This window comes from Loxodonta africana, chromosome 20 (genome assembly GCF_030014295.1).
Source record: "Loxodonta africana isolate mLoxAfr1 chromosome 20, mLoxAfr1.hap2, whole genome shotgun sequence".
Lineage (NCBI taxonomy): Eukaryota > Metazoa > Chordata > Mammalia > Proboscidea > Elephantidae > Loxodonta > Loxodonta africana.
The window spans coordinates 54464919-54485477 of record NC_087361.1 but is presented as its reverse complement, the minus strand read 5'-3'; the positions used below and the strand labels follow the sequence as shown (position 1 = coordinate 54485477).

Below are 20559 nucleotides of genomic sequence, written 5' to 3'. Positions count from 1 at the left end.
GGGGCGCTGTTTCTCCCGCCGCCGGAGGTTTGAAGCATCGTTCGGGTGGGGACGCTTCCTGCCCCGGTTCCGGGGCGCCGGGGCCTCGCCGAGGGGCCTGTGGCCTGGGAGAGGTCGCGGCGGCCGCGGGACTGACCCCGCGCCCCTCCCCCACCCGCCCGGGCGGCGACCTCGGGCCGCCCCCCGCCCCCCGCGGCTGCCCCTGCCCCGTGGCCCGGCTCCTCCGCCTCGGCCCCTGAGGCTCCCGGGCTCCCCGCCGTGCTCGGCCCGCTGCGGGCTCCGCGGTGCCGGAAGCCGCGAGGGGCTCAGAAAGAAGCGCGGGCGGCGGGCGGGCGTGCGGGGCGGGGGGCGTGCGGGGCGGGGGGCGGGAGTATCTGCCGGTCTGGGCGCGCCGGCGCCTGGACTCTGATCCCGAGCCGGGGAGCGCGCTCACCCGCCCGGTGGGGCTGACACTGGGAGAGCGGGGGGCTGCTGCAGAGAACCGCAGGTCTTTCTAGGTGACACGTAGAAAGTTGAGAAGAGCAGAGGGTTTGCTCCCTCTCCGTCCGCTGAAAGGCCGGCGTCCAGTCCCCCAGCCTCGCGCTCTCTCCGGAGGCGGTTAATCCGGGCTCCCCGGTACGGGGCATTTACATGTGAAAACCTCCCCAGACCGGGAACAAAGCTGCCCGCCGCCTTCGAGCTTTCTGGTTGTGTCTCAGACCGTTCCGGGTGCTGGTCTTGGAGCGTAGAGGCCGCACATCTATTTATCAATCGATTTGGGGAAAGGGGGAGCAGGGACTTGACCATTGAGGATTAAAAATGCAGTTACAGGAGAGAAACTATTGTCATCCTTTGAGTTGGATTTTTTTTTTCTCCTTTTTCAAATGCTGAAGAGAAACCAACATTGGGGGAAAAAAAATCACATGTTCAAAGTATCTTGATAGGGCATTAAAAACTTGATGCATCTCACAATCAGGTTTTGTAGCTTCACTTGTAACAGGATTATGGTGCGGTAACTTTGCTTCCGATTTGCAGTGCTGTAATATGGGATCCTCCAGTTACACCCCAGTTAAGACCATTACTCGCCTTAGAAATTGTTCTAGAAGTGACTTGTCTTCAGTCGATAGGTATAGAAAATACCGAAATGAAGTGGTTGCACCCGGTATTGGACAGTGTTTTGAAAAAGTTCAGTATTGACGATTTCCATAGTAACAAGTATTTCCTGATTTTTGATAGCTAGAGAATTTGGGGTATCTCCAGATAGTTGAGGGTTGGAAGTTGACTTTGTTTCCTGAAGGCAGAATTCATTGGAACGTGGGCTGCAGGACGGCAGAGAGTTCTGTTCTTAGCCCTCACCTCCATAGCGAGTGCCCAGCAGATACTTGGTGAATGAGTATTTACAGACACACCGATTCGTTTTTAAAAGATTTCCCTATATTTCCCCCCAGAATAAAACCCAGCTATAGAATAGTTTTAATTAACGAAGAGGAGGATTTTTAGTGTGTTCTTAAGATCAAAATTATCTTATTGTGATTTAGGCAGTATGGAAGTTAACATCGAGCACAGTATTAATGTTGTCTATTAAACTTGCATCGATCCTGAAAAAGCGTTCAGTAGATTTTAAAGCGAAATTAGGAATGGTGTTGACTCCTCGAAAAAGGGGAAATGGTATATTATTAACTTTTTAAAACATGCAAAATAAGAATTTTCTTACTGCTGGTTTTCCTTAACTTTTGTGTTCCTAATCTGATTCTATGAACAAACTGCATTATGTTAGGTGTATGTTGCCAGTTAAACTCTGTTCTGCTAAATGAAAACTTTTTTTTCAGGAGAAATCGGTTAGACTTTAAAATCCATCTTGTGCTTGCTTGGTTTGTAGTGTGTATGAACTATTTCTCCTTATCCGTGAGATATTACGATTTGTTCGTTTCCCTCTAACCTGGAATCCCCTAAATCTAACCATTTAACAAGCTTGAGTGCCTGCTCAGCTGCAAGACTGTCCTGAATACTGTGAGACTACAGAGGGTCTCTTTCCCCCCAGATCCTAATTTAATAGGGAACATTAGATTTAGGCAAATAAATTGTATGTGATAGTTTGCTTCGAGGGCCTTTACGAAGTACTGTGGGATGGCCATGGGGGATTAGTGAAAACTTGGAAAGAAAAGAAAACACCAGTTTAGTATTTCAGATGATATAGGAAACTTTGAGCCAAGGGTAACAATACTGAGAAATAAGTAGTAGTTTGATTCCAAATCCCTGGATGGCACAAACGGTTAAGTGCTGGCCTACTAACCTAAAAGGCTGGCAGTTCAAACCCACCTAGAGGTACTTCGGAAGGAAGGCCTGGAGATCTGCTTCTAAAAAGTTCACAGCCATGAAAACCCTCTGGAGGGCAGCTCTACTCAAACACATGGAGTCACCATGAACCGGAACCAGCTCAACAACCGCTGGAGAGGAAAAGGCTATTAGAAAGTAAGAGTGATAATGCGTTTTGAGACCTGGCCTTTGCAAGTTTTATGTCTGTCTAATGTGTTTGCATTTAATTTTTAGGCTGTGGGTAAACAGTGAAGGTTTGAGTAGTGGAGTTGTATAATCAAAACTCTCTGTGATTTGTAGTAGTATGTAGAACGCATCGCAGGCTGCAGAGATTTGGGGGAGGTGGGCCAGCTGGGAGCTGAGGTAGGAAACGCAGGTAGAACTTGGCAAGTCCATAGCAGAAATGGAGAAGGAGGGAGGAATGCAGGCCAGCAGAATTCATGTACTTTGGCATCTGATAGGTTTAATAAGCTAGTTAGCCCCCACATTCTAAGTGCTAGTAGGGTGGTAATGCCATTCACAAAGTCAAGCAGTCATCAAAAGCAAATTTAGTGGAGAAGAAAATGTGTTTGGTTTTTGAACAAGTTGAGTTTGAGTTATGTGTGGATTAATCATGTGGAAATTTTTGGCAAGCAGTTGAACATGTAGGACTCAAACTTGGAAACAACCAAGAGATAAAGGAGGGTGTCTGGGAGTCCTCAGAAGTGCCCTGGAGAAAATTGAGAGGGAGGAAAAAGGATAGTAATCATTAATAAGCACCTGTGGTGTGTCAGGCTCTTTATGTATAGACTTATCTCATTTAATATATCTTGCAGAGACATCCATTTATAGATGAGGAAACAAATTCTCAGAGAAGTTAAGTAATAATTCACCCTAGGGCATACTCCTAGCTAACGGCAGAGCTGGGGTTTGAAGGTGGGTCTCTCCAATTTAGTTGCTGCCTAAAGATCATATATAATACCAAGGGAGTGGCCAAAGGTTAGAGGCTTTTTTAAAAGGCTACTGAAACTCTTGAGGGTGATGAATCTGAAGTTTAGGATTGAATGGTGACGGGAGATAAGGAAATTAGAGGTAGCCTCTGAAAAGTGGTCTTTTAAGGGGGTGGTAAGGAAGGATTAGAAGGAAAGTTGCTTTGAGGATGAATGGAAGGGAGAACAATGTGCAAGGCAGAGTGTGTGTTTGGATGGTATGTGTAAGGTCTCAAAAGTTAGTTGGTGTTCAGACCCTGGTCTCTATTAGGTGAGAGTAGAGGCTTGGGCGTGGTGATGGTGGTGGGAAGTGAGGGGGAGGTAGAAAAAAATAGTTAAAAGCTACCAGAGAGGTTGGTTAACTTGCAGCAAAGTTCAGGATATGTGGAAAGGTACAGATCGGAAGAATGGGTAGAAGAAAAAAGTTAGTGTAAGATATAGAAGGAAGATAAAGATGAAGTTATTAAAGATACCATTCAACCGTATATGGAGGACTTTTATGGCAAGATTTTTAAAAAATGAAAAACAATGAGTGATCAATTATGGCCTGTAATCAATTGTGTTCTGTGTTGTAAATACACTCTTTGATACAAAGACTTTGGTACTTTGTAAAAGTTTGTTCAATGAATAAAGGTTATAGATTGGATTTTTAAAGCCTGTTGATTACATTTTTCACCTTCAATCAGTCATCCCTTAGAAAAAATAAATTTCTTAACCCCCTTTTTTTTTGCAGCTTCTACAAATTTATTTTAAGACGTTTAAGTACAAAAAGTGTGGAGAAAATACAACGTCTAATATTCTGTATCGATATACATAAGTGATACATGTACTTTTTTTGATTAAACATTACCACTACCGTATGTTAAGATTTATTCTTTTTAACTGCTGTGTAGTGTCGGTTCCTTGGTGGATGAACATTTAAGTTGTTCCTTATTTTTTGCTGTAGTGAACTTTCTGAAACATGTTTCTTTGTGTACATGTGTAGGAGGACTACCTGTTCAGGGTGGCTATTATCAAACTTTTGAGTCCTAGACCCCTTTACACCATATACCCTTAAAAGATAAAGACCACAGAGAGCTTTTGTATCTACGGGTTACGTCTTGATGGTTGTTGTTAGGTGCCATCAAGTTGGTTCTAACTCATAGCCACGCTATGCACAACAGAACGAAAGACTGCTCGGTCTTGCCCCATACTCACAGTTGTTGCTGTGCTTGAGCCCATTGTTGCAGCCATTGTGTCAGTCCATCTCATTGAGGGTCTTCCTCTTTTTCGCTGACCCTCTGTTTTAGCAAGCTTCTAGGAGTGTATTAGCACTCCTTCTCCAGGAACTGATCCCTCCTGACAACGTGTCCGAAGTATGTGAGACGCAGTGTCGCCATCCTTGCGTCCAAGGAGCGCTCTGGTTATACTTCCTCCAAGGCAGATTTGTTCGTTCTTTTGGCAGTCTGTGGTATAGTCAGTATTCTTCTCCAGCAGCACAATTCAAAGGAATCAGTTCTTCTTCGGTCTTCCTTATTCATTGTCCAGCTTTCCCGTGCATATGAGGCAATTGAAAACACCATGGCTTGGGTCAGGCGAGCCTTAGTCCTCAAAGTGACATCTTTGATGGTTACCATATCAGAAATTAAGACTGAGAAATGAATTTTTTCTTAAAAATAATAACCGTTAACGCCCATAACATAACATTTTTATGAAAAATAACTTAAACAAAAAAAAATGAGAAGAATGGCATTGTTCTACATTTTCCAAATCTCCCTTAAACTTTTGTTTAATAAAAGCTGGATCCTCGGATCTGCTTCATTCAGTCTCGTGATAACACATGTCAAGTAGCCTCTGGAAAAACACTGCTGTCCACTTGAGAGGAAGTGAGTTAAAAGGACAAAAACTGTCTCAGTATTAATATGAAAATGATTTTGACATCACACACCACTGAAAGCGACTGAGGGGAGGTCGGGTTCTCAGGGCACTTTCTGAGAACAGCAGCACTAGGACCCTGGAAGCTAAGGTGTGTGTGAGATGATATTCTGAAGTCCAAGAAAAAAATATTAGAACCTGTATCTTTTAAATTGGACTGAAACGAAGTTTTATGAATACTTACGTATGAGTTGACATTGGTACACTCGTGCCATTGGGCTGTCATTCTTGAACCACCGTGTTATCCTAAAGGAAGTCTTGAGTGCCACACTTAAGTTGGAGTTTGCTGCCTTTTCCTATTCCTACTGGAAATGGTTCTGTATGACTATTCCGTTTTACTTACTGATTAAAGGTCATTGTCTTTAGAATCTAGATTGTATGATGAGGATGTTTCATTAAGTATTTTTGTAACCTGTAATATTAACCTTTTCTGTTAGTTTTTGATCATTCCCTTCTCTAAGGTCTATCTAAAGAAATGGACAAAAGGTTGAAACAGAGCTCTTACTGTGTGGAGGAGATGTAGAAGACTAGATCAAGAGCGGAAGTAAAATCGGATGCCTTACTTAATCATTGTACGCTGTCAGGAGTTGGGGATATTAAAGTTGGTTGTAGTTTTCTCCCTCTGCTCTTTCTTGCCTCTCAGGGAATTGTTAATCTCTGACAGCAGCAGAGATCTGGCTTTATTGGAATAAAGCAAGCTCCTCAGCGCTTTCACTGGCAGCATTTATCACTGATGTTCATGTTGGACATACTTTCCCCCAGGCTATCATTTTCCTTAGTATTCTCCCTCAGGGAAAAAAATTACACGGACACTGGTAACAAATTGATCAGGGAAAAACCAGAATAATGAAAAAGTTAGTTTATAAATCTTGTAAAACAGAATTTAGGATAAAACTTTACCTAATAGAAAGCTGGCAAAATCATAGGTTTTTTTTACCAAATGTAAATTGGAGGTTGTTTTTCTCTGCCATGAGACTCAAGTGAATATAATTTTCCTTAGCATTCCGTGTAACTTTTCTATGGTTATCTTCGCACATTCAAATTTCATTTTAAATATACCTTGGGATCATGGTAGGAAAAAAAACCTAATAAATGGTGAGCCTTTAGTATTATTTGTAACATGCTGAGATAAATAAACCCAACCCTTTTTAACCCACTTCAGAGCAACAGCATACAACTTTAATGATAAACTTAAAAAAAAAAAAGCTACACTTATCAGGTATATAGAGAAAAGCAGCTTACTTATTAACAGTTTGAATTTTTTGGTAACATTGGTGGTTTAATTAGTTGTTGCTTGTTCTGTTCGTGTCAAACCACAGAAAACATAAAAAGGTGATCATTAAATTTGTATTAGGCATAGGCCTTACCAAGATATGTTGAGACTTTGGACTAGGGAAAACATGTCTACATTTCTGGGTTAATATTAGGTATAAATAGCATCATGGTAAGAAGCCCTGGTGGCACAGTGGTTAAGCGCTTGACTGCTAACTGAAAAGGCTGTGGTTCGAACCTACCAGCTGTTCCTCAGGAGAGAGAGGTAGTCTGCTTACATAAAGGTTACAGCTTGGAAACCCTATAAAGCAGTTTTACTCTGTCCTGTAGGGTCACTATGTGTTGGAATCAACTCGATGGCCACGGGTTTTGGTTTATTAGCAGGAAAACCAGCATAACGCTGGAATGGGATTAGATTCTGGAGCCCAGGGGCTTTGACTTAAAAAAATAGATAGCAGGGCTCAGTGAAAGAGGAGGGACATCCAAGTACCTCTTGAAAGTTATAATTTGTGTTTGGATAATTGGTGATTTTGGGCATAAATCTATGTGGGTCAGTAATCTCAGTTGGAAGAGACCACTGTAGACCAGTCGTATACCTAACATGTTTGACATCCAGAACAGACTTTTTTTTAAAAAAAAAAAACACACTCCTACAACAAATTATTTTCAGAAATAATCATGAAATGAAACAATAAAAACAGCCAGAAGGGAAAGTTAGACACACAGACACACACAACAATCATGAAGTTATTGTACAATCGTGAGGATGGTGCAGGACCAGACAGTGGTTTGTTCTGTTGTACACGGGGTCCTTGTAAGTCAGAGCCAACTCTATGGCAACTAACGACAGGAATGCACACTGTATATGCTTATTTGTGTATGTAATTCATGTAGATGGAATATATATGCTAACAACAGTAAAATAAATAGTATGATGGAAAACAGTGGGTTAATACTTTTTAAATTACATTAAATTTTTTTTTTAAAGGAAAAACGTATCTGCATATTGGTCTGTCATAATAATAACAACAGTTTTCCAGTTTTCTTTTCAAACCTTAATTTGTGCAGACTTGTCAATGGCTGTCCAAATTGATCTTCATGAACTCGTTTAGTAGACAGGTGTAGCCAGATTTATCAACCTATCTTCACCCATGATTGATTTAAGACCACTTTATTAATTTTAATCAGAATACGTCTCACATGAAGCAACAGAAATAGGAAAAGTCTTAAACATGAGGGTATATTTGGCAGAGAATTATAAAAATCCCATTTCATGATAAATTCTTGAAATCACAGTACTGTTGATATGTTTTTTTCAACATTGATTCCAGTGACTTTCAAATGTCTCCTCAGTCAAAAAATTTCTTTTAAAAAGTTTTTACCAGAAAACTCAATGTAAATTTCTATTATATTTGGTAAGCACTTGAAATTCTGTGTAAATGTCTATTTTCTTATATTTTGTTGCCTAGTTAATGGCCTTCTTCATAATTTCTTTTTGTGGATCTTTAATTTTAAAGCTTTTGTTTCACTATATGTTTGTTTGAGGCTGATTCTGGCTGTTTGCAGATATTTTTGTGTATGATTAACCTCATGTAAAGCATCATTCTGGGGGAGGAGGGGGGATTTTAAGAAAGAAGAGTTAACACAACTCTCATATTTTGAATGTGCCACTTCACTTAAATACCAAACCAAAAATCCACTGCTGTCGAGTTCATTCCGACTCCTGGTGACCCTGTAGGACAAAGTAGAACTGCCCCACGGGGCTTCCAAGAGTGTAAATGCAAATGCTTCTGCAGAAGCAGACTGCCACAGCATTCTCCCACGGAGCTACTGGTGGGTTGGCATTGCCAACCTTTAGGTTAGCAGCGAGGGCTTAACCGCTGCAACACCAGGGCTCCTTCGTGTAAATACAGGAATGTGTGTGTACCACAGAACTTACTCTTCAGAAAGCAATTACAGCAAATTTGCATGTAGTGAGTGCTTACCATGTAAGGGGGGGGAGGCTCTGGATGAACTTCCATGTAGACTTGATTGCTTATTAAATGATACGTAATACAGATAGGAAGGAGACTGGATGGTGCAGTGGTTAGGTGCCCAACTGCTGACTGAAAAATTGGTGGTTCAAACCCACCAGCCACTTCGTGGGAGAAAGATGTGGCAGTGTGCTTCTGTAAAGATCACGGCCTTGGAAAACCCTGTGGTGCAGCTCTACTTTATCTTATGGGCTGCTATGAGTTGGAATTGACTCAACAGCAATGGGCTTGGGTTTTTTTTTGGTTATTACGAATATGCAGATTTAACACATTTATATTAAAACTCAACTGTAACTACACCAGTTGTTTAAAACTTACACTGGTTTTCAGTCACTTTTATTACTGTATTTAAGAAATTCACTTATTACCTGCATCTGGGTGGATGGCACCCGATACTCTGCTCTAGGTACATTACTGCCTTAGAAGATAAACTGTTGACCAACCCCATACTCTGTAAATCTCCCTTTGCAGTAGCCCCAGTATATCATTAGGCACATTAGCCAAGGATTCCACTTTATTTCCTATTTTTGACTTTGTATATCAGTACTAAGTGTTTGCTAAAGAATTAGAGATACCTGCTGAAGAAACCTACCATGTGGACATTTACTGTAACGTGCCTTTTAAGAATTTAGGAAACAGGTACCTGTTCTTTACACTTACTTATAATTAAATAATTATAATTATTTAATTGTATTATAAATTTTTTATTTATATTTTATTTATATTATAAATTATAATTATTTATAATTAAAAGACGTTGAATGGAAACTCCCTTTAGAAAGGATAGGTAAGTTTGGGTTTCAGTTGGAGATACGTCCAAATCCTTATAAAGGTCTTTTACCATTGTCTAATGAGTGTAAGTATATTTCATGAAGTTAATGTAAGCCTCCTAAAATTAGGTTTTTTAAATATGAGATGTCCAGAATGGGCAAATTCATAGAGAAAGAAAGTAGATTATTGGGTGAGGAGGGCAGGCGGAGAGGAATGGGAAGTTACTGCTAATTGGTCTTTTAGATGTGATACGTATGAAAATGTTTTAAAATTGAATCATGATGGTTGCGTATCTGTGAATATACTAAATACCACTGAGTTGTACTGTTTAAAAGGTTGAGTTTTATGGTATAGTAAAACCTGTGAAAGCCGGAACCTGTGTAAGAAAGAAAACTAAAATATTTTCCTCTAAAACAAGCAATAGAAAAGTGGCAAGACTGCGTCCTGTCAAAGGTGGAAAACTTGGGAGACACGGAAGAACAAGGCAGTCCCACTGAGTTCCATTCTCTAAAAAACACAAAAATGTTAAACTTTGACACACCATTTTCCTTTCTGTGTTGCTTGATCTGATTTTCTGTCAGGTGTAAAACTGTAGTAGCTAATGAATGGTTTTATAAATTATTTTGTTGAACTTGAATCCTAAATTTGTTCAATGGATATATTAGTTTTTACCTGTTATTTTAAAAAGTAATCCATTGCAGAGGGGAGTGTTCAAGCAGGGGTGGGTTACCCAGTAAGGAAGGTACGCATGGGCTTACTTGTGCTTACTTACTATGAGTTGGAATCGACTCGACGGCACTGGGTTTGGTTTTTTGGTTTAGTGCAGAATTTCACCTGTTTTTCACCACATGAAAGAAATTTTATAAGTAAGGAAACTGAGAAGGTGGCATCAATTGTCCGAGGTCAGATGGTGTTGAAGTAGCAGTTCTGAGATTAGACTCAAGCCCTGTAAAAGCCTTGTCCTGCAGCCCCATATGGCTGCTCTGAGGTTTTTTGAGCAGCTAATCCGTCTGTTGTGTCGTTTGTTGAGGGAGGGACCTCTCTGAGCAACTTTTGTACATTTGAAGCCTAGTGGCAAGTGCACTGTCAGAACAATGCACTTTTTAAAGAATTTGTCAAAGAAAAGAATAATGAAAATTGGTAAGTTTTTAAGCCATTGTTAAGTTTTTAAGCCATTCAGAGTAATGTAGTAGATACAGTCAACATTTTTATTCCCTCTTTTGAAGCCCAGGAGGAAATACAAAAAAAATGTTTTTATATAGTTAACCTTTAGGGTATACAAACTTTACCAGTGAGGCGTAACTATAAAAGTGATTTTGAAATCTGGAATCTATGTTAGTAAAGTACACCAATGACATGAATAAACATCTGGGATCTCCTTAAAAATCACCATATTTCTTGAGAAAGTGAAAAGGAAGAACTGATGGGAGTTCAGTGAGCCAAAATGAAGGTAAGGAGTGGAAAATGACCTATCGTGGAACTGAATGGGTTAAAAACTGATGAGGGAAGCGCTCTTGGTTCTAGAAGTAAAAAGTTTGAGTGAAGAATAGACTCCTGGAAATTGTAGGGGAAATATTCTTAAATGGGAAGTAAATTAGGACATAACTCTACAGAGTAAGTCATCAGAAATTAACTACTTAGAAAATCAGTTCTGCCAGCAACAAATGGTAACAGAATTAGGGCTTTGTGATGAAATTAAAGCATGAGAAAAATGACGAAGTTTAGTTCTGTTACTATTTACTAAAAAACACTGTTTACAGTATTAATTTTCTTAATGTACATAGAAATATAAGTAGCTATTTTTTTACCATAAAAATGATTTCATAATTTAATATCAGTAGTACATATTTGCACTTACATGATTGTAAAAACGTTGCATGAAATTCTGGAATTAGAAAAGTTGACGAGTTTGTGGGAGAATGGTATGGTAAATTTATGAGGAAGCAAATGTAATTTTTTTTACCCGTTGAACTTCAGAATGCTGTATACAACCTTGTTACTTGTTAAAAAAATGACCTGGTTTGGAATTGTTCAAAATTTGAAGAGTGAAATGTACGGAGAAATAAATGAACTATTTTTCTATTTGTAAGGTTTAAGTCAAACTAAGGACCTTGCTGTGTACAAGCAGGGAAGCAGTACCATTTCTTTTTCGTCTCTTTGTTTAAACAAGCCTTACATATTGGTTGCACCTTAGGAATATTTTGTATTGATGACAGACCTGCCTTGTCTGCATACTCCTTTAAGTGGAAAAGTAATTAAATGTTTGGGTTTCAAAGGATTTGATTCTGTGGAAAGTAGATTGAATTTACATGGAATAAATTATATTAGTAATTAAACGAATACTTTTTTTAATGCCCAGGTGTCTGAGAACAGAAATTTATAATTAAAACAGTGTCCCAATTTGGATATTGTATCTACAGAACTTAGTTATCATAAGGGTTTAAGGAAAAAAAAAATTGTTTTAAAAATGTGTTTTAGTATTTTTGAAAAGTTTTATCAAAGATTTCCAAATAATTTAAGCACAATAACTATTGAATTCAAAGATAAAATTTTTACTCTATAGAGAAGTCATATCTGGTAGTGGTGATTATATTTAAGCATATTATTATATTTATATTCAAAAGTTGGAGAAAGATGCATTTTTAATCTCAAGTAGACACAAAGTTGTCCTTTTTAAATTAATGAATTTTAATTATTTTAATTTTAAAATTAATTCAGATTGTTGTTATTAGGTACCAGATTGACTCATAATGACCCTATGTGTTGGATTAGAAATGCCCCATGAGATTTTCTTGGCTGTAATCTCCATGGAGGAGGCCTGGTTGTGCAGTGGTTAAACACTCAGCTGTTAACCAAAAGGTTGGCGGTTTGAACCCACTCAGTGGTTTCATGGGCAAAAGACCTGGCAATCTGCTGTAGAGATTACCTGGAGCAACAGAGGAAAAAGTAGAGTCAGGAACAGGAGGAGAAAATAGAATGTGCTGTTAATGGTCTCCATGAACAACTGCCTCCTTTGCCTTGAGACCAGAAGAACTGGATGGTGCCTGGCTACCAGTGCTGAATGTTTTGTTCAGAGATTCTGTAGAAGAATCCTGATCAAAAGATGGAGGGGGATGCAGAACAGAATTTCAAGTTCTCACGGAATCCAGTCTCTCTGATGCTGTTGAGCCCCTGAGATAATCTTTAAATCTTAAACCAAAAACATCTTCTGAAGTCTTTAAACAAAGAATAGCTTAGCTTACATACTACAGAATGGGAAACCCTCGTTGCGTAGTGGTTAAGCGCTACAGCTGCTAACCAAAGGGTCGGCAGTTTGAATCCACCAGGCGCTGCTTGGAAACTCTGTGGGGCAGTTCTACTCTGTCCTATAGGGTCACTATGAGTCGGAATCGACTTGATGGCACTGGGTTTGGTTTTTTGGTTTACTACAAAATGTCAACCATGAGCAGCATTGTGCACTTTTTAAAGAACTCTGTCTGTGTGGTATCAAATCAACAACAGCAACTTGAAAGATTAAATAGGAGGCTTAGTGGGCGGCAGTGAGACTACGTTAATGAGGAGGAACAACTCAGAAAAGGGCGAGAATGGTTGCACAACTTGAAGAATGTGATCAGTGTCATCGACCTGTATATATTAGAAACTGTCGAATTGATATATGTTGTTGTGTATATTTTCAACAACAACAAAATAATTCATTTAAAAAAAGAAAAACCCCCCAAACTACCTGAGGGGGAAGTACCAATTGGATCTCATCAGTGTTATGAGTATCGTTTTTGCTTTATGGTAATCTACACTCATGCCAGTTAAAGAATTGTGTGTCACTGTTTTAATTTGTACTTCTTTGATTACAGGTAAGGTTGAACATTTTATTACTTAGCCATTGGTATTTCCTTTGTTAGTTGAGTTGCTTTCCTCGAGAGAGAGAGATGTGGCAGTCGGCTTCTGTAAAGATTTACAGCCTCGGAAACCCTGTGGGACAGTTCTACTCTGACCTATAGGGTCGTTATGAGATGAGTTTGAACCGACTTGACGGCACTGGGTTTGTTTGCCCTTTTTTTTGTGTGTGTGTGGGGGGGAGAATTTTTTAAATTTCACTAACCGTGACTCCCACTGTTTGTGTTATTGATTAACTCGTGGTATTCTTCTTTCAGATAGAATGGCATAGTGGTACCTGTTTAACATGTGATCGGCTTGCCCTGCCCCCTCACTGCTCCCTTCCCCCAATCACATTAAATTTCCCAGTAATAAACAAGTATTGGCCCAAACAAATCTTTGGAAAATTATATATTAAAGGCATACAATAAAATAGCAGGTAATAAGAGACTGTAAACTGCCGCTTACCTATTAGTTCTAGCAGTTAAGTGTTTTATGGAGTAGTTGTCTTCGGGCCATAGTTACAAAGCGTCTTTGCAGAAAGGATGATCTTAAAATATTTTTCCCCTAATTATCTTTTGTCAGGAAATTTAATGTAGTCTTTTATAATAAGGTGTCTGTGTTATTGATTAACACTAGTGTATCTAATATATTGAGTCAAATGAATGAAAGAATGGGAAAGTCTATAAATAACACTTACATATCTAATCATTGAGGAAGGCAGATTTGCGAACCAGCCTGTCACTGCTCGTATGTGTCTTTTTGGACACATTTCATATTTTTTTCTTTAAATCTTTGTAGTTCAATATTAATAACAGCTTGAGGGAAAATTATTTTGTCATCTTGGAAGTCATAATAGTGAAGGAAAGACTACCGGTTGTAATCAGCATAGTCCATTATAAAGTGAATTTAAGAAAAGCAAAGTTTTAAAAGCTTAGGGAAGAGAAAAGGAGTAAGTTTCCCACTGAGAGAAGCTTTGAAAGGAAATGATGCTTGAGAGATTTAAGGCTTAAAAAACTCCTTAGACTAGTATATAGCCGTCTAGTTCTTTTCATTGCCTCAACATCTCAATTTCAAAAAGTAGGAAAAAGCATATTCTAGAAATTGTACACTTATATGCCAGTAACTTACATCTCTGCCAGTTCTGTTAGACAGTTCATGAGTTTCTAGAAATTGCTAATCACCAGGAGCCAGAACAGATTCAGTAACAATTTACAGCAGACTAAATTCAGCTTCTTCCTTTTGTGAAGTGTCTTATGTCCCTAGTGGGGGTTATAAATCAAATATTTCAGAAGGCCGTTTGACATGGTTGTATCATGAATAAATTAGATACAGGCAGGATTTTAGGTGACTGTCAGTATTCAAAGAGTATCAAGTAATTGGTCATCCTACAGGTAGGTCCTGTTGTTTAATTTTGTATAAACCACTGACTTGGAGGAGGGCTACAGAGTGGGTTTATGAAATTTACAAGCTGATTGGAATAGCTGCTACATCAAATAGATGATTTCAGAACTCCCTAAATAGATTGAAAGGATTGTGTGGATCCAACGTAAATTCTGCTTAACAATGACTGAAGCCCCCCAGGCCTTTTTTTTTTTTTTAAGCTAATAAAGCTGCGGTAGGCTGAGTGATGACCTTCCTAAAGATGTCCATGTACCTTTTCCTAGAACCTATGTGTATGTTACCTTACATGGAATAGGTGTCTTTGCAAATGGGATTAAATTTAAGGATCTTGAGATGGGTTGATTATCCTGGGTTATCCAGGGTGGGCCATTGTAATCACAGTTGTTCTTGTAAAGGAGGGTGAGGGTCAAAACTATGTGATGGCAGAAGCAGAAGTCAGAGAAGATGCTGTGCTGCTGGCTTGGAAGGTAGAGGAAGGGACCATGAGCCAAGGAATGTAGGTGCCCTCTAGGAGCTGGAAAAGGTCAGGGATGGATTCGCCTAGATTCTCCAAAAGGAATGCAGTCCTGCCAACACCTTGATATTTCGACCAATGAGACTTCTGTTTTCCAAAACTGTAAGACAGTAAATTTGCGCTTTAAGCTACTAAGTTTGTGATAGTCTGTTGCAGTAGCAATAGGAAACTAATAGAAAATCCAGTTCAGTATTAGATTCCATGAACACAGGACTATATTTGGACCCTGTCTATTTGGGGGTATCGTCCTTAAAAGGAATATAATAGCAGGACTAACTAGTCAGATATAGAAACCGTATCATTTAGCTAAGTTGGAGGATAAAAGTAGGGGAAACGTGGTAGTTATCCTCAAATATTCAGTTACCTATGGGAAGGATCACTGTTGTTCTGTGCTCCAGAGGCAGGCCTAGAATAGAAGAGGAAAGCGTCAGAAGGCAGATTTGGAGTTAGTGCAGAGAAGACTGCCGTAACCATTAGAGTTGATGAGTTATGAGTTTATTAAGCCCATGTTACTGGATGGAATTTGCCGGATATACTGTATGTAGAATGGGTGCAGAATTTGGTACCAGTATTGGATTAGGTACTTTGGTTCCATCCAGCTAGAAGTCCTTGACACTGCTTTATTTTCATCATATCCAAAACCAAACCCATTGCTGTCGAGTCGATGCCGACTCATAGCGACCCTAAAGGACTGAGCAGAACTGCCCCATAGTTTCCAGGGAGCACCTGGCAGATTCAAACTGCCAGCTGCTTGGTTAGCAGCCGTAGCACTTAACCAATACGCCACCAAGGTTTCCTGTTTTCACCATAGAGATGATTTTCCTAAATGCAGCATTTGAATAGTAGGGACAACAAAAAAAGATACTGGTAAACCGTAGCAAAAAATTAAACCTGGGTGTGTATGTGTGTGGAAACCCTGGTGGTGTAGTGGTTAAGTGCTACGGCTGCTAACCAAAGGGTTGGCAGTTCAAATCCGCCAGGCGCTCCTTGGAAACTCTATGGGGCAGTTTTACTCCGTCCTGTAGGGTCGCTATGAGTCAGAATCGACTCGACGGCACTGGGTTTAAACAGTTTTGGTTTGGTGTATGTGTGTGAAGATACCCAGGGCACTGGAGAGGTATATTTATTGAGCACTTAGGTGTCAGGTGCTCTTCATCCTAACAACCTTATGAGAGGAGGTGAGTGCTATTCCTGTTCTTCAGATTTTAAAAATTCTTCAAGTTTAGAAAGATGTAAACTTGTCAGGAGTTACACCATTAGTAAATAGCAGACTGCCATGTTACTTTGACACTCAGTACTCTGCTCTGAAACCCTACATTGTATTCCCTGCATAGAACAGCTAACCCCAAACACTATGAATACTACAGGTGTCACAGGCCAAGACCCCAAGCCTTGTTATTACCTTCCCTTCAAACTCTACAGATACAAGGGATCATGATGAAAAATTCCTGGTAATTTTTAGAGTCCTTCACACCTCAGGCTTCTGTGCATCATGCAGGAGGACGGAGGTCATGTTTAAACTTTCTCAGGGTCCTTTACCTCATGACAGGAAAGAGCCAGATGTGTGTCTGCTGCTGGCGAGTATCATGCTGTTCCTACAGTACTATGCCTTCTAAGAGGGCTTGTACCTTTTGGAGAGGGGTTGGTGGTTTTCATTTGCTGCTGCCCCCCTTTTCCCCATTGACAGATTAATTAAGGGGGTACTGAACTTAATGATGTTTATTGAACACTTGCCCTGAGCCAGGTAGTATACCAGTCATTTCATGTACAAAAATTCATTTCTTTCTCGTTGAAACCGAAACCTATGAAGTATTGGTACCACTATATCCTTTATACATGTGAGGCCACTGGCTTGGAGAGGTTGAGTGACTTGCCCAGAATCATCTATATGGACAGACCCAGATTCACGACCAGGTCTTCCTAACTCTTTCTGAAATACCACAATGTCTGACTTCTTTTTCACTAGTAGATTCCTTTGCAGTTATATTAAATTGCATGGTCATGTCCACAGGAAATGTATTAGTGGTTTGAAGGCATCTGCACATTCTTGAAAGGTGACTGGCAGTCATCTTGGCCTTGTTTTCCTAATTTCTACAGTAGCAGTGTTTCTATGGGTCATTAGCTTTCCTGCTTTTCACTACGGCCCACACAGTAAGGATTGCGTTTTGCTTGAAGCTCAGGTGCTTGTGCGTACATACCCATGCACAAAACTGAGAAGATCCGAAAAACAACACTTAGCTTCACTGTGTACAGCACTGTTTTATTTTTCGTTCTCTTCTACTAAAAAGTTTTGTCACTACCATCAAGCTCATTTTTACTCTCTACTAATGTGTTTGAAAAACACTGCAGTAGATTACCTTCAGGATTCTTACTCTATGCTCAGTGCCGCACTGAGTGCTTTTACATGAGTCGTTTTATTTAATTCTTAAAATTTCCATAATTAAGTAGGGACTACTACCCCATTTTACATCTGAGGCAAGAACTTCTAGTGAGTGGCAGAGCCAGTATTTCCCAGGCGGATTGATTACTGAGCCTTTGTGCTAACCATTAGGGTCACTAAGTGGCACGAATGGCTTGCATTAGGCTACGAACAAGGAAAGACTTTTCACAAGTTGTAAGTCTTGTGAAATTGAAATTTGAATACTATGCTATGTAGCTCGCTGTTCTGACCATCAAAATTAAGCAGTTTACCTGAATCAACACCTTCATTACTAAATTGAAGAACCATTTAAACATCAGAAACTTGTATTAAATATTGTAATAACTTTCACCATACCTATTCAGTCTGTATGCTGAGCAAATAATCCGAGCAACTGGACTATATGAAAAAGAACAGGGTATCAGAATTGGAGGAAGACTCGTTAACAACCTGCATTATGCAGATGACACAACCTGGCTTGCTGAAAGTGAAGAGGACTTGAAGCACTTACTAATGAAGATCAAAGACTACAGCCTTCAGTATGGATTACACCTCAACATAAAAAAAAATCCTCACAACTGGACCAATAAAGCAACATCGTGATAAATGAAGAAAAGATTGAAGTTGTTAAGGATTTCATTTTACTCGGATCCACAGTCAATACCCGTGGAAACAGCAGTCGAGAAATCAAAAGATAAGTTGCACTTGGCAAATCTGCTGCAGAAAACCTCTTTAAAGTGTTGAAAAGCAAAGATGTCACCTTTGAAGACGAAGATGCATCTGACCCAAGCCATGGTGTTTTCAGTTGCCTCATATGCCTGTGAAAGCTGGGTGATGAATAAAGAACACTGAGGAATTGAGGCCTTTGAACTGTGGTGTTGATGAAGAATATCGACTATACCATAGGCTGCCAAAAGAACGAACAAATCTGCCCTGGAAGAAGTACAACCAGAATGCTCCTTAGAAGCAAGAATGGTGAGATTACATCTCACATACTTTGGACGTGTTATCAGGAGAGATGAGTCACTGGCGAAGGACATTATACTTGGTAAAGAAGTCAGCAAAAAAGGAAGAATGAGATGGGTTGGCACAGTGATTGCAGCGATGGGCTTAAGCATAATAACGATTGTGAGGGTGGCACAAGACCTGGCAGTGTTTCATTCTGTTGTACATAGGGTTGCTATCAGTTGGAACCGATTGGACAGCACCTAACAAAAACAACACTGTAGTAACTTACATTGCCTCTAACTTGTTGCTTGGATGGGCACATCACTTTACTTCTGTGTCACTTTTTCCAGTTACTAAAAAACCACTTTTATATGTAGCAATTATATATGCTGGTATATTACCTTCATCACCTGTCAGCTTGTCATATTGTGGTAGCTTGCATGTTCCTGTAATGCTGGAAGTTATGCCACCTGTATTTCAAATACCAGCAGGGTCACCCATGGTGGCAGGTTCCAGCAGAGCTTCCAGACTAAGATTAGGAAGAAAGGCTTGGTGATTACTGAAAATCAACTACTGAAAACTGGATCGCAACAGAATATTGTCTGATACAGTGCTGGAAGTTGAGCCCGATAGATTGGAAGGCAATCAGAGTGGACTGGAGCATACCTGATATCATGAAGGTGGTGAAGGACCGGGCAGCGTTTTGGTCTGTTATCCGTGGGGTGGCTGAAAGCTGGATGTGATTCAGTGGCACCTAACGACAGCAACATGTATTACCTTCTAGTTTGGATCCACATACGTTAATTTCTTCATTTTACATAGCTATAGAGCCCTTATTACCTTTAAAGCCTGTGTACTATTCCTCTGTGCTAATCTATCGTAGTATTAATTAAATCATTTCCTTCTTTGTTAGGTACTTACCGGAAAGAACGGAGCTTTGGGAAATGGGAGACCACAGATTGAGTTCTACCACTTAATTAGCTTTGTGACTTTGGGCAGATTCTTGAACCTCTGCGCCTTAGTGCCCCCGTCTCTAAAATGGAGGTATAACATCTACCTCACCATAAGGCTGTCAGTAATTGTGTCAAAATGGGTAATGTTGGCATGCGTGGTTACCTGTAAAGTACATCAATTTATATACTTTGTTGTATATAATTTATATCGTGTCTGGGTCTCTATCCAGTGAAGGAGTTGACCTAGATATCAAGGGACCTTTCTGCCTTCAATAAGGCAATTTGATGAATTTGCGTTTTGAAAAAAGTCAATAAAATATTTTCATTGAGCTTTAAAAAGTAATTTTATAAACCTCCATTTGTGAAGAATTTATATCTGCCTGTAACATTTTTCATCATAAATTATATCAGATACATATTCACAGTTTTAAGAGTTAAGGTAAGCATTGGTAAAGGGCATCTAAAAAGAAATTTAAATGTGGCAGAAGCCTTCAGCAGTGCTAACAGGTAAGAGGTATCCTGAGAGTGGTCACCTGGAAAGCATGGAAACATGGTTCTGTCTCCATTGTGAGGCACACACTGAGCTTGCCTCTTGTTAACATCTCAAGTATTTGTCAAATGAGCGAAAAATGGGCCAAAACTGCATTTCTTCTCCCTCATCTGCCACTTATTCCTTAACTGATTAGAATTTGGTATCACTTAGAAAAACTGATGTCACTTGGCTCCATCTAATTGCCAAACTGAATGAACAGGGTTTGGTTTACATCCTATTTAACCTCTTAGGGCATTTGACCCTGCCAAATACCTTTAAGTTCTGAGACACCACTTTCTCCAGGTTTTCATTTGTGCACCCTCCCGTCTTGGCCACTTTGGATTTTTTTGGTATACCTTCGCTAGGTATATGTTCTTAGCTGTCTTCCCTCACGTAAACTCCTGCTCAGTCACCTCATTCATCCTCATGGCTTTGATTCTGTGACATTTTAGGTTCTGGACTGGACATTTCTTCTGTTCTCCAGATCTGTTTTTCAGACTCTACATGAAATCTCTGCCTGGATGTTCAGTTTCAAAAAAAAAAAAAAACAGTTGCTGTCAAGTTGATTCCAACTTACAGTGATCTCATGTGTGTCAGTGTAGAACTGTGCTCTGTAGGGGTTTCAGTGGGTGATTTTTCAGAAGTAGATCGCCAGGCCTGTCT

At 39.7% G+C, this 20559-nt stretch overlaps 1 protein-coding gene across 6 annotated transcripts in view; it reads left to right on the top strand.

Annotated features, from left to right (window-relative positions):
• The window catches only part of SCAF4 (SR-related CTD associated factor 4), a 59489-nt gene that overhangs the window by 451 nt on the left and 38479 nt on the right, over positions 1-20559 (top strand). The window contains exon 2 of one of the 6 annotated variants that reach the window (XM_064273181.1): positions 19325-19455. The exons of 3 other annotated variants lie outside the window; for them this stretch is intronic. In XM_064273181.1, coding sequence (XP_064129251.1) covers positions 19450-19455 — 6 coding nt within the window. In that variant the 5' untranslated portion in view covers positions 19325-19449. Of the gene's footprint in view, positions 1-367; positions 19456-20559 lie in introns of those variants that run through there. 2 more of the 6 variants (XM_023548467.2, XM_010590318.3) reach the window with 2 other exon arrangements.